We start from the raw sequence: 14,461 nt of genomic DNA, 5'->3' as shown, positions 1-14,461 counted from the left end.
AAGATATTCCATGCAAATGGAAATCAAAAGAAAGCTGGAGTAGCAATACTCATGTCGGATAAAATAGACTTTAAAATAAAGAATGTTACAAGAGACAAGGAAGAACACTACATAATGGTCAAGGGATCAATCCAAGAAGAAGATATAACAATTATAAATATATATGCACCCAACACAGGAGCACCGCAATACATAAGGCAACTGCTAACAGCTATAAAAGAGGAAATTGACAGTAACACAATAATAGTGGGGGACTTGAACACCTCACTTACACCAATGGACAGATCATCCAAACAGAAAATTAATAACGAAACACAAGCTTTAAATGACACAATAGACCAGATAGATTTAATTGATATTTATAGGACATTCCATCCAAAAACAGCAGATTACACTTTCTTCTCAAGTGCGCACGGAACATTCTCCTGGATAGATCACATCTTGGGTCACAAATCAAGCCTCAGTAAATTTAAGAAAATTGAAATCATATCAAGCATCTTTTCTGACCACAAAGCTATGAGACTAGAAATGAATTACAGGGGAAAAACCATAAAAAACACAAACACATGGAGGCTAAACAATACGTTACTAAATAACCAAGAGATCACTGAAGAAATCAAAGAGGAAATCAAAACCTACCTAGAGACAAATGACAATGAAAACACGACAATCCAAAACCTATGGGATACAGCAAAAGCAGTTCTAAGAGGGAATTTTATAGCTATACAAGCCTACCTCAAGAAACAAGAAAAATCTCAAGTAAACAATCTAAACTCACACCTAAAGGAACTAGAGAAAGAAGAACAAACAAAACCCAAAGTTAGCAGAAGGAAAGAAATCATAAAGATCAGAGCAGAAATAAATGAAATAGAAACAAAGAAAACAATAGCAAAGATCAATAAAACTAAAAGATGGTTCTTTGAGAAGATAAACAAACTTGATAAACCATTAGCCAGACTCATCAAGAAAAAGAGGGAGGACTCCAATCAATAAAATTAGAAAGGAAAAAGGAGAAGTTACAACAGACACCGCAGAAATACAAAGCGTCCTAAGAGACTACTACAAGCAACTCTATGCCAATAAAATGGACAACCTGGAAGAAATGGACAAATTCTTAGAAAGGTATAACCTTCCAAGACTGAACCAGGAAGAAACAGAAAATATGAGCAGACCAATCACAAGTAATGAAGTTGAAACTGTGATTAAAAATCTTCCAATAAACAAAAGTCCAGGACCAGATGGCTTCACAGGTGAATTCTATCAAACATTAGGAGAAGAGGTAACACCCATCCTTCTCAAACTCTTCCAAAAAACTGCAGAGGAAGGAACACTCCCAAACTCATTCTATGAGGCCACCATCACCCTGATACCAAAACCAGACAAAGATCCTACAAAAAAAGAAAATTACAGACCAATATCACTGCTGAATATAGATGCAAAAATCCTCAACAAAATACTAGCAAACAGAATCCAACAACACTTTAAAAGGATCATACACCACGATCAAGTGGGATTTATTCCAGGGATGCAAGGATTCTTCAATATATGCAAATCAATCAATGTGATACACCATACTAACAAACTGAAGAATAAAGACCATGATCATCTCAATAGATGCAGGAAAAGCTTTTGACAAAATTCAACACCGATTTATGATAAAAACTCTCCAGAAAGTGGGCATAGAGGGAACCTACCTCAACATAATAAAGCCCATATACGACAAACCCACAGCGAACATCATTCTCAATGGTGAAAAACTGAAAGCATTTCCTCTAAGATCAGGAACGAGACAAGGATGTCCACTCTCACCACTATTATTCAACATAGTTTTGGAAGTCCTAGCCACGGCAATCAGAGAAGAAAAAGAAATAAAAGGAATACAAATTGGAAAAGAAGTAAAACTGTCACTGGTTGCAGATGGCATGATACTATACATAGAGAATCCTAAAAATGCCACCAGAAAACTACTAGAGCTAATCAATGAATTTGGTAAAGTTGCAGGATACAAAATTAATGCACAGAAATCTCTTGCATTCCTATACACTAATGATGAAAAATCTGAAAGAGAAATTATGGCAACACTCCCATTTACCATTGCAACAAAAAGAATAAAACACCTAGGAATAAACCTACCTAGGGAGACAAAAGACCTGTATGCAGAAAACTATAAGACACTGATGAAAGAACTTAAAGATGATACCAACAGATGGAGAGATATACCATGTTCTTGGATTGGAAGAATCAATATTGTGAAAATGACTATACTACCCAAAGGAATCTACAGATTCAATGCAATCCCTATCAAATTACCAATGGCATTTTTTACGGAACTAAAACAAATCATCTTAAAATTTGTATGGAGACACAAAAGACCCTGAATAGCAAAAGTAGTCTTGAGGGAAAAAAACGGAGCTGGAGGAATCAGACTCCCTGACTTCAGACTATACTGCAAAGCTACAGTAATCAAGACAATATGGTACTGGCACAAAAACAGAAATATAGATCAATGGAACAGGATAGAAATCCCAGAGATAAATCCACACACCTATGGTCAACTAATCTATGACAAAGGAGGCAAGGATATACAATGGAGAAAAGACAGTCTCTTCACTAAGTGGTACTGGGAAAACATGACAGCTACATGTAAAAGAATGAAATTATAACACTCCCTAACACCATACACAAAAATAAACTCAAAATGGATTAGAGACCTAAATGTAAGAACAGACACTATAAAACTCTTAGAGGAAAACAGAGGAAGAACACTCTTTGACATAAATCACAGCAACATTTTTTTTGGTCCACCTCCTAGAGTAATGGAAATAAAAACAAAAATAAATAAATGGGACCTAATGAAACTTCAAAGCTACATTTGAAGTTTCCACAGCAAAGGAAACCATAAACAAGACTAAAAGATAACCCTCAGAATGGGAGAAAATATTTGCAAACGAATCAATGGACAAAGGATTAATCTCCAAAATATATAAACAGCTAATGCAGTTCAATAGTAAAAAAACAAACAACCCAATCCAAAATGGGCAGAAGACCTAAATAGACATTTCTCCAAAGGAGACATACAGATGGCCAAGAAGCACATGAAAAGCTGCTCAACATCACTAATTATTAGCGAAATGCAAATGAAAACTACAATGAGGTATCATCTCACACCAGTTAGAATGGGCATCATCAGAAAATCTACAAACAACAAATGCTGGAGAGGGTGTGGAGAAAAGGGAACCCTCTTGCACTCTTGGTGGGAATGTAAATTGATACAGCCACTATGGAGAACAGTATGGAGGTTCCTTAAAAAACTAAAAATAGAATGACCATATGATCCAGCAATCCCACTACTGGGCATATACCCAGAGAAAACCATAATTCAAAAAGACACATGCACCGCAATGTTCATTGCAGCACTATTTACAATAGCCAGGTCATGGAAGCAACCTAAATGCCCATCGACAGACGAATGGATAAAGAAGTTGTTGTACATATATACAATGGACTATTACTCAGCCATAAAAAGGAACAAAATTGAGTCATTTGTTGAGACGTGGACGGATCTAGAGACTGTCATACAGGGTGAAGTAAGTCAGAAAGCAAAAAACAAATATCGTATATTAATGCATGTATGTGGAACCTAGAAACATGGTACAGATGAATCGATTTGCAAGGCAGAAGTTGAGATACAGATGTAGAGAATGGACGTATGGACACCAACGGGGGAAAACCGCGGTGGGGTGGGGATGGTGGTGTGCTGAATTGGGTGATTGGGCTTGACACTGATGTGTATAAAATTGATGACTAATAAGAACCTGCAGTATAAAAAACCAAACAAACAAATAAAATAACTAATACTAAAAAAAAAGAAAAAAAATCATGTTTTTAAATAATTTTAAATGACATGAGAAAAGGTCACAATATACTGTTAAATGAAAATGCAGGATAAAAACTACATATGAGGATTCCAACTATGTAAAAATATAAATAAAAGACTGGAAGGAGATACATAAAAATGTTAATTACAGTGGTGATCTCTAAGTCTCAGGAGCATAATTTTAATTTGATACTCCAAACTTTTCTGAATTTTCCAAATTGTACATAATGAGGATGTATTACCTGTAAAGGCACAGCTCAGTTTAACTTTTCAGCTTTGGATCAAATACCTATTTCCACACTAAGAACAGGACATTTAGGTATCTAATTTCAGCAGCAATGTCAGTCACTGCTGAACAAACTTTGCTCAAATTTTGCTTTATTAGTGCTGTTCTTGCCTTCTGCTTTTTCTATACAATAAGACATAGCTATTAAGTTATTTGCTCTCTTGGATATCTGCAGTAGAAGCTAGAAGCTGGAAGTGCTCAGCCTTTCAGGATCAACCCTTAAGACTTCCAAAATCTATGACCAAAAGAAAGAATTAATAAACCCAAACCAGAAAAAGTCTATCTAAACTTCGCAATACAAAATAATAGTGCCAAGGACAGGGACTGTGTCTAAGCAAAATTATGTATAAACTGATAGTCCCAAGCTAAGGGCCAAGCCCCACTCATCCAAGGACTCAGCCAAGAGATAAGGTAACCCATTTGATTTAGATTCATGTGGTCATATACTCTTTCCCACAGCAAACACAGAGTAGATACAGTAGCTTTCAAGTGCCCATTTTCTCCTCCCTATGTTAACAGAGCACAATTTTAGATGATAAATGGAGAACAGCTTGCACAGAAAGTCAGTGATGATTTGCTTCAAACAGATAAAAATGAGAGAACAGAAACAGTGAGAAGGAAGACCATGTTCTCGCTGATAAAGAAATGCCTTGAGAGGATGGGCTTAAATAAAAGACCAAAATTATTTTAAGAAAAAAAAAGGTATCCCTGGTACAAGAGGGACTCTGTAGTCTCCCCAAATAATATAACAAACAAAGGAAAACATTATGATTTAACATGCAAAAATAAAAAATGGATGGGGGGAGAAAAGCTTAAAACATAACAGCAGTTGAAAAAAACACTCATAAACCTTATGTGCTTTAAACACTTTCTGGCCCCTCCTACAATTTTCAATTCCACAGTAATGACTTAACTGATAGCAACAATACTGGTAGTTCAAAGTAGTTCAGCATTAGAAAAGCAGATCATATTTTCAACTTTTTAAAGATTCTTGCCAGCCACCTGCTTTTACTTAAGCTTAGGCTAAATGTTTTTGGGAGGTAATGCTAATTTGTATGGCTGCCTTAAGAAAATGGAGAATACAGGATAAAATGGTAAGATAAAAGTTGTGCAAAAAAGGTGTCTTAAATACAGTAGGTATTCAAGTAAATATTTGTTGAATGAAAATCAACTCCATTCAGAAAGATACTCACTGTTTGAAGCTATGTCAATCAAAAGAGTTTCTTCTGCTTCTGAAGGAAAAGAAGAAAGAACAGAATCAGGGAAGAGAAAACCATTCATTTCAACCAAAAGAAGTATACACCTAACTAAATAACTACTTCTCTCAATCACCACTCCTAGGTTTTAGAACACATTATAAAAATCCTTTGCTTTTTGTTTAGCATTTTTAAAGGGGATTTTAACAGCACTACGTTCTAAAGACTATGAGCAATTCAACTAAAAGAAAAATTAACTGAACAAGTAACCACATGGAATGCCTCAAAGCAAATCAAGCAATGACAATAGTAGGGAATATAACATGTTAATCCAAGTGAAGGTGTTTAATTCCCCTCAACCATAACACACTAACTTAATATAATCTAACTGTATCACTTAGATAATTCTTATAAAAAGCCGAGAAAGTGACCCCAAAGGCCTAAAGGTGAATTACCTTCTTAACTCAAATCTAGTCTCTGAAAATTTCCCAAGGACCTCATTACCTCCACCCCTGTCCCATACAGGAGCGGAGAATACTTGAAGTTCTTTATCTTCAGTCTACCATTAACACTTGTGGATCCAAGGCTTACCACACCCAACACGGAAGTATAAAATGGGCCAAAGAACAGTCTCCAAGTTCAGAGTCCTCTTTCCTCTCTATGGCTCACCTGGACTTCCTTCCTTACCTCTAGTGTCTAGACCCAACCCATCTCTTCCTCTCTGACTTCCCTGGATTTGGCCAACGGCATCTGCCCGACCCTCCTGGCTAGTTAAACTCTGGGTACTGACTCCTTGGGATTCGTTTGGATCTACCTTGGCCAAATGTAGTAGGCTCAGCCTTTTCTAGTTCCCTCACTAGCCTGGATTGTATATTTGGCTCCATTACTCAGGTGCAACAGAAGCAACTGATAATTACCTAAGTTGTCTAATATTAGAGAATAGTCTTGATACTTTTACTAGCATGATGAATGAAGCAAGGGACAACAGTGCATCAGGGCATAGGTATTACATGTTCACAACTGCTCTTTGATAACTTTAATTCTTTAAAATCGAAGTACTTAGAGACTTTTCAAAATAGATGTACAGGTTGGGAAACAAAGGATGTGAAAACTCAAGGAGGTAACCGTTCCTTTTGTCATGCGGAACTACTGTGTGTGTGCACACATATTTTCCTAGATTCCAATCTAGCAACCTGCCATCTATTTCTTATTAAAAATAAGACTAAGAGAAACAGGGTAAACAAGACTCTAGAAGTACTGATAGCACAAAAAGGTATAGAGTTAATAGGATACTAACGTCATGTTCTTTGGCTTTTCTCCTCCTTAAAGGGCTGAGCATGTAACAAAGGGTACTATACTATGAAAAGTGAGGTGACCACAGTAACTTACTATAGCATGCAGGTGCCTCGTTCAATATGTCTCTCTCACACAGGACAGGCTAAATGGCTAAATAAAAGACTTCATTCTTCTATACAATGTGTATTCTATTCACTGTGGGTATTTTTAATTCTTAATACATGCTCTCTTAAAAGGTCATGCCCACTTAGTATTTCTACTTACAGAGATAAATCCTAAGGAAATAAGAGACATGCAGGAAGATTCATTACTTATTTATACTAACAAAAAATAACCTGAATGTCAAACACCGGGAATAACTACAGTATAGGCCATTCATAAAATGGAATAGTATACAGCTATTAATAGCATGTAAAAGCACTTATAATATGATGGCATGTGGAACAGACAAAAATCTACATACAGAATGAGTCCAACCCACCCTAAAAGTTGCAGGTGTAGAAAAAAGGAAAATGTTAGGTGTTTATCTCTGAAGGATGTGAATTTACTTATTTCCTTTATAATTTTCTGTTCTTTCCAAACTTTTTACAGTATATATATATATTAGTTTGGTGATAAAAAAAAGTTGAATGTAGTTTAAGAAAGAAGCCATGCAAGGTAGGATTCAAGTTTTCCAAGAAGCTACAGCTGACACAGAATGCCTGTCTGATGAAGCCAATGAACCCACTGGAAACACAATGCATTTGTTCTCTAATAATCTATTTCCTTTCTAGAGCAATGTGAAATGACAGAAGCAACACCTCCTACACAAACCTCCCAATTTTTGAGTCTCATTGTAGGAGATGAAATAACAGATTTTCTGTTCTCTTTCCCCAAATTCGAAGGCAGGAAGCCAAATATTTCCTCCCCAGAGTCGATTTTCTTATGATTCACCAATGCAAAGGTTTGAGAATCAGCACAATTGAGTGTAAGGTATTACAATCTGGCAAGGCTTGTTGCCAAATGTTTTAATTTCAAATAGTGTGGGGAGAAAGTGCTGAACGCATGTGAATTCAAGTGACCTTGATACTTTACAATGAGCAGTGTATCAGTTAAACCCAAGAATGTGATTTAAATCCACATATAGGTTCATCAGCATAAAAGACTACCTACATAGGTAACAGACTACATATATCTCTAACCCCAGCCAGGGTAGCAGGTAAGAATATATATATTTCAATATAATCCTTCAGGGTTCTTAAACAAAGCATTTATCATCTTCTCAATGGTAGATGAATAATGTTATCTTTTTGCACAGAGTGTAATACATTTCATTTTATGTGCAGTGACAAATTTAAATATGTATGGTATTATACAAAGCAATAATGACCAAGGAAAAACATTATAAAACTAGCTAAGCAATTAAAGCTAGTACCTTGAACACATCTAAAGTGGCTATTTATAGGAATGATATCTTGAACATGCTGTTCCTTCTTGTGCAACCGGATTATTAGCCTAGGAAACAGAAGAATGCATCAACGAATAGCTACTGAAAAACTCAAACATTTAACGACAAAATACATTGCTGTGTTGTTATACAAATCTAGTCTGTATTTATTAGACTTGCTGTATCTTGTTCCCTGGATCTGAGTATCATGATGATATTGCTTTAGGTCTAAAAGCATATTAGTGGTGATCAGTATCTGAATACCCACAGTTCTATGCCATAGAGAACATAAAGTAGTCTATGTCCTAAAAACAGTTTACAAACTTAAGAGCATGAATTACAGTGCACACACCTTCAGATTACGCATACCAGAGACAAGAACTAATAGCTAGGTGTGAAGTCCATGAGGGCAGGGACTATGGCTGTCTTTTCACCATAGTATTTCTAGCACCTAGTACAGTACCTGGCACGTAGTAGTCACTCAAGTTTGTTGAATAAATGTATTATAAATTTCATCAATTAGCTTTCTGGTTATATTCCCATGGCTTTTATCAAAGAATGATTCTATCTCTTCAAACAAATATACAGGTTCATGGAGAAGTAAGAGGAGGTGCCCAGCCAGCTGAATCAGTCAAAATAATCCCAGTGACCAATAAGGTAGCAGATATCACAACCAGATTGCCTTTACATCCCTTGTGTTTTTCCCATGGTTTCTAATTTTATGATAGTACTTCTGGTAAGCATGACTGAACTTGGCCCCCCAGTATGAAATGCAAGATTTCTAAATTCCTATGTACTCCTGAAATACTAATTTTCATTTACTACTTATTCTTAGTGGCCCACAGTCAAGGTATAACCTACTGGTAAATGGCCATTCTGAACATCTCCTACCTTCCCCCCAAATCACTCTTCAAGTGGTTCTTTTTGTCAGGAACTCTCTTCTTTTGTTCCTGAGACCTAGCTCAACTATCACCTCCTCTGTGAAACTTGGCCTCATGCCCTTTGCCTGCCCCTCAAATAGAGCACTTAACACACTCTGTTATAGTTACATTTATTTCCCTCAGATTTGAGCTCCTTGAAAGCAAAGACCCTATCATATTCAGTTTTGTCACCTACCTAATAGATGCTCAATAAATATTGGTTGAATAAACAAACATTTAATTAAGCTATAAACAGATGAATTTCTAAATACACCTTTTCAACATGTGATATTAGAAGGCATTGTTCTGAAAGGTTTGATTTCCATTTTGTTGTCTTTTGGGGAGGCTTATCGTTTTAGCTTTTTGAAATTTTTTTCAAATGTGTTAACTTTGAAGGAGTTAACTTGGGGAAAGGAACTGCTTAGACAGGACTAAGGGAAATAAAAGTATTGATGCTGTCTTTCTGCTCTGATCCTGCTTGCCTAATTTGCAGGGGTTTAATATTTTAAGGTGACTACAAGAATATAGGGCAGACCCTTTTCAAACTGCAAAGTTCATGAGTCAAGCAGAGAATCCTATAAACCCAGATGGAGACCAGAAAGTAGATAAGATTGACAAAGCAAGGGTCAAGGAGGAAGAGCTTACTTTGAGGAAAATGAACACAAACCAATATAATTCCCAAGTAACATAGTATACAAATGGTGTTGAACATCAGCAGTAAAGATTCATCTGGACTGTATTGTTAAAAACCATCACAAAACAGACAATGACATGGATGGACCTTGAGGGCATTATGCTAAGTGAAATAAGTCAGACAGAGAAAGACAAATACCATATGATCTCACTTATGTGTGAAATCGAAAAACAAAAACCAAAATACTAAACTCACAGACACAGAGAACAGATTGGTGGTTGTCAGAGGCAGGTGGTGGGGGGGGGGATGAAATGGGTGAAGGGGGTCAAAAGGTACAAATTTCCAGTTATAAAATAGACAAGTCATGGGGATGTAATGTACAGCGTGATGACTATACTTAATAACAGTGTACTGTATATTTAAAAGTTTTTAAGAGAATAAATCTTATGGACCTAGTTGCAGGGCAGGAATAAAGAGGCAGACATAGAAAATGGACTTGAGGACACCGGGTGGGAGGGCGAAGCTAGGGCGAAGTGAGAGTAGCATCGACATACATACACTACCGAATGTAAGATAACTGGACACTACCAAACATAAGGTAGATAGCTAGTGGGAAGCAGACGCATAGCACAGGGATATCAGCTCGGTGCTTTGTGACCGCCTGGAGGGGTGGGATAGGGAGGGTGGGAGGGAGGGAGATGTAAGAGGGAAGAGATATGGGAACATATGTATATGTATAACTGATTCACTTTGTTATAAAGCAGAAACTAACACACCATTGTAAAGCAATTATACCCCAATAAAGATGTTTAAAAAAAAAAAGATAATTGGCTGGTGGGAACCAGCAGCATAGCACAGGGATATCAGCTCCGGTGCTTTGCGATGACCTAGAGTGGTAGGATAGGGAGGGTGGGAGAGAGGCTCAACAGGGAGGGGCTATGGGGACATATGTATGCATATGGCTGATTCGCTTTGTTGTGCAACAGAAACTAACAGGGTATTGTGAAGCAATTATACTCCAATACAGATCTATTTTAAAAAAAGAGAGAGTAAATCTTAAAGGTTCTCATCACAACAGGGCTGCACTGGTGGCGCAGTGGTTAAGAATCCACCTTCCAATGCAGGGAACACAGGTTCGAGCCCTGGGCCAGGAAGATCCCACATGCCACGGAGCAACTAAGCCCGTGTGCCACAACTACTGAGCCCATGTGCCACAACTACTAAAGCCTGAGTGCCTAGAGCCCATGCTCTGCAACAAGAGAAGCCACCGCAATGAGAAGCCTGTGCACCGCAACGAAGAGTAGCCCCTGCTCGCCGCAACTAGAGAAAGCCTGTGCGCAGCAACGAAGACCCAATGCAGCCAAAAATAAAAATAAGTAAATAAATTTATAAAAAAAAAGTTCTCATCACAAGAAAAAAATTGTTGACTATGTGTGGTGATGAATGTTAGCAAGAATTATTGTGGTGATCATTTCATAATATATACAAGTATCAAGTAATTATGTTGTACACCTGAAACTAATACAATGTTATACATCAATTATTTCTCAATTTAAAAAAGAAATGCAACCCCCCAAAAAAATACCCATCACAAAACATAAACTGGGAATTTAAGTTAATTCCACAAATATTTATTTAATATCTACTACATGTTAGTCACTAAATAAATTGTAACAAGAGAGTAGGGCAAAGAATAAGAATAAAAATTCTACCTAAATCTAATTATTCCTTTCAACACAGAAAGGTGAAAAATAATAGGTATATGGCAAAAAAATGGAAATCAGAATTTGGTAGTTGGAAACAGAAAAGAGTAAAAAATTGTGAATGCAGACCCAGCATTATCCCTAGGAAATACTTTGATTTGTTCAAGAAAGGTTAAAGATGAAACAACAGGTGGCATCATAATCCATTTGCCTTGAAAAAATGAATGTTAGTGTTTGATTCCTTGTGTGCAAAAAAGCCTTACCTTTAATTGTAATTTTAGTCTCTCAAGTAAATCTCTCCCATGGTTGATAGCAGGAACTACAGAACTAAAGAATGCAATAGGCTTCAAGTTCTAGGATAAAAAGGCCCAAAGTAAAAAAGTTCTGGACACTCAAGTCAGAGAAGGCACCCAAGAGACCAGGATTTGAGGGATATATATATATATATATATATATATATATATATATATATATATGGTTTGACAGTACCAGGTGTCTCCAATAAATGATTTCAAAAGAAACTTCTCAGACAATGTAATGACTCAGACAAATGACTTAACCTCTCTGCACCTCAATTTCTATATCTAGAAAAGGGGGATGATGATGATGATATTACAATTTCACAGTAACCCTCACATGAGGGTTAAATGAACTAATTCATGAAATGCTTAGAAGAGTACCTGATACACATCAAGCCATTGAGTGTTAGTTGTGCTATACCCTTAAGTTTTACAGAACTGGAATACAGAATTTGATTTCTCTATGGGGAGGACACAAATAATCAGGAGAGCTACCACTGCAAGGTTAAAAGTTCTTCCAGTACAAGAGACCAGACAGAATGAGGCATTTTACCTCAAGGCCAGCTGCTCACTCCCTTATCAGCTGAATAGAGTTCCAAACCTACCAAACCAAGGGACCAGATCCTGGGATGTGGTCATCTCAACAATGTAGCTATTTTATTTAATCCTTATAATTTTGTTTTTAAGAAGAGGAAACCGAGGCACAAAAAATTTACTGATTTGCCCAAGGCTTACATCTTCCCACCCTATTCTTGCCTTTGGAAGTGGCAGTGGTGTTCCACTTTTCAATTCACTTTTCTGTTGAATTTACTTTCATTAAACTGGTCTTCCAGGGTTTGATGAAATCTGGGAAAAATAAAATGAATTTATCACATCAACAGAACTGACCAAGCAGGATCTAGGGAAGAGCTACCTCCATAGAACCAGTTGACGTCCAGTTGAGAGTGGCACCAAGAGCCTCAGAAAAGGGCAGGCTAGGCCAGTGTGAATTTCTTCTCTGTAAAGTGGACAGCATAGATAAAGACTGAGTCTGGACAATCTAAAAGCAGGGACTGAGAAAAATTGTTTTTAAGCAGAATCCAATGTTGGGGGATGGCAGGATTTAAATGATCAACAATTTAAAAATTTTCAGCGATCAACAATTCTTCACTGATGTCAAGAAACCAGTGAACAACCAGGGGAAGTGGCTTGGGCACACAGCGATAGGGACCTACCTATGATATGTGATGGTCATCAGGGATACTTTAGATGAGGCATTAGTGGCAAGGGAGATCAGCAGTATAGTGATGGCTTATCAAAATCTTTTGATCCATCAGTCAACAGTCTTTACTGAGCTCCTATGTGCAAGGCAGAGTGGAAGGTAACACACCCTGATGAAATGTCAAATGTTGTCTACATTTCTACACATTTCATTACTTTTTCTAACTGTCAAGTCAATAAGTGAGGCAGTTACTGGCCTACACAAAACCATTACTGAATTAATGAATATGCCTCCAAGCACATGGAATAAGGGGGTGGTGAGACTGGAGGAACCAGCTGAATGAGGTTAAGAAAAGGCACCTCTGTAAGGTTAACAATGAAGCGTTTCTACAGTACTTACACTTTTTGTAAACCACTTTCGCATTTATTCTCCCAGTTAAAACTCCAAAGGCTATAAATTAAAGCAGTTAATGTTTTTATTAAACTGATGAGGACACTAAGGCCCAGAAACCTTTACTGACTAGCCCAGGATTACACAACCCATGTCAGTTGCAGGGGCGGGAACTAAGAACCCAGGCTTCCTGCTTCCCCGCCCATTGAGTCCTTCCACTGAGCCACAAGGACAGGAGCAATCAATCCACCGGCTTGGAAGTTGGGGACAAAGCTCGGTGGTTAGAGCAATGGCACGTCACACCTGGGCCCGAACCTGTTGCCTGCGCGGCCTCAGTGGGAGGAGGGTGGGTGGCTTGTCGCGGTTTGGGGTTGGGAGGTAATGGCAGGCTCCCCTTCTCTGTGGGTATCAGGTGGTTACTTACTCATACTGCCCGTTCCTCTGGACTAGGGTCAGGGCGCAGGGCTCCCGGACAGGACCCTTTATCTCCATACCCTCGATAGTATGCAGGCGCTAGTCAAGGGTCTCTTCTAGAAGCGCTGCCCGGAAGGGGACCCGCGGTGTGGGGTGGAGGGAAGCTCCCGCCCCTCAGCCCACCCTCCCTCCCCAGGGTCGGAGACAGCGCCTCCCGCGCTGGCCCCCCTCCCCCGCTCGGCTCGGCCTCGGGTCCTGACCGGCCCCTAGCCGCCCCTCTGCTGCGATCCGCAGTCCCGCGGACCCCCGCCTCCGCCCCGCGCGGCCTCCCCTCCCCCCTTCTCTCAGGCGGATACGGCAAGGGGCTGGACTCCAAGCGGGAGCGGCGGCTCCATCCCGGCAGCTTCCAGGCTCGGCGGGGCTGCGGACTGCGGGCGGATCCGACGACACTGCCTCCCGCGTCCTCACACCCCCTCGCTTCGGCTGCACGTCCTTAGAGAAACGGCTCCGCGCCGGGCACGGGGTGCCGGGCGCGAGGAGCCGGGAGCCGGGAGCCGGGAGCCGGGAGCCGGGAGCCTGACCCGAGAGAGAGCGGCGCCTCCCGCCCCCGCCAGTTTTCCAGGCCGCCGCAGATTCCGCCCCCTGCGGCCAACCTGCGGAACTGCAGGGAGAGACCCGTCGGACCGGGGGCGTCTTCCCCACATCCAGCAAGGGATACGCTTTCGATGCTGCCTGTGACAACAGACTTGTTCTGCTGACTTTGAAGATTGCCATAGAACCAAAGCACAGTCATACCAATGAGGGAACTCAAAGGTGTTG

General features: G+C 39.2%; 1 protein-coding gene across 2 annotated transcripts in view; it reads right to left on the bottom strand.

Moving 5' to 3' along the window:
* OCRL (OCRL inositol polyphosphate-5-phosphatase) overlaps nt 1-14,201 on the bottom strand; it is a 56,636-nt gene extending 42,435 nt beyond the window's left edge. For both annotated transcript variants that reach the window (XM_082681449.1, XM_082681450.1), the window contains exons 1-4: nt 13,999-14,201; nt 13,653-13,723; nt 8,070-8,149; nt 5,357-5,395 (exon numbers count right to left, since the gene is read on the bottom strand). In XM_082681449.1, the coding sequence (XP_082537575.1) occupies nt 5,357-5,395; nt 8,070-8,149; nt 13,653-13,723; nt 13,999-14,037 (229 nt within the window). In that variant the 5' untranslated portion in view covers nt 14,038-14,201. The remainder of the gene's footprint in view (nt 1-5,356; nt 5,396-8,069; nt 8,150-13,652; nt 13,724-13,998) is intronic.
* Between the last annotated feature and the right edge of the window lie 260 nt (nt 14,202-14,461).

Source organism: Grampus griseus (genome assembly GCF_964374135.1).
Source record: "Grampus griseus genome assembly, chromosome: X".
NCBI classification, from domain to species: domain Eukaryota; kingdom Metazoa; phylum Chordata; class Mammalia; order Artiodactyla; family Delphinidae; genus Grampus; species Grampus griseus.
Note: the sequence above shows the minus strand (reverse complement) of the source record. Positions and strands in the feature narration are given on the sequence as shown.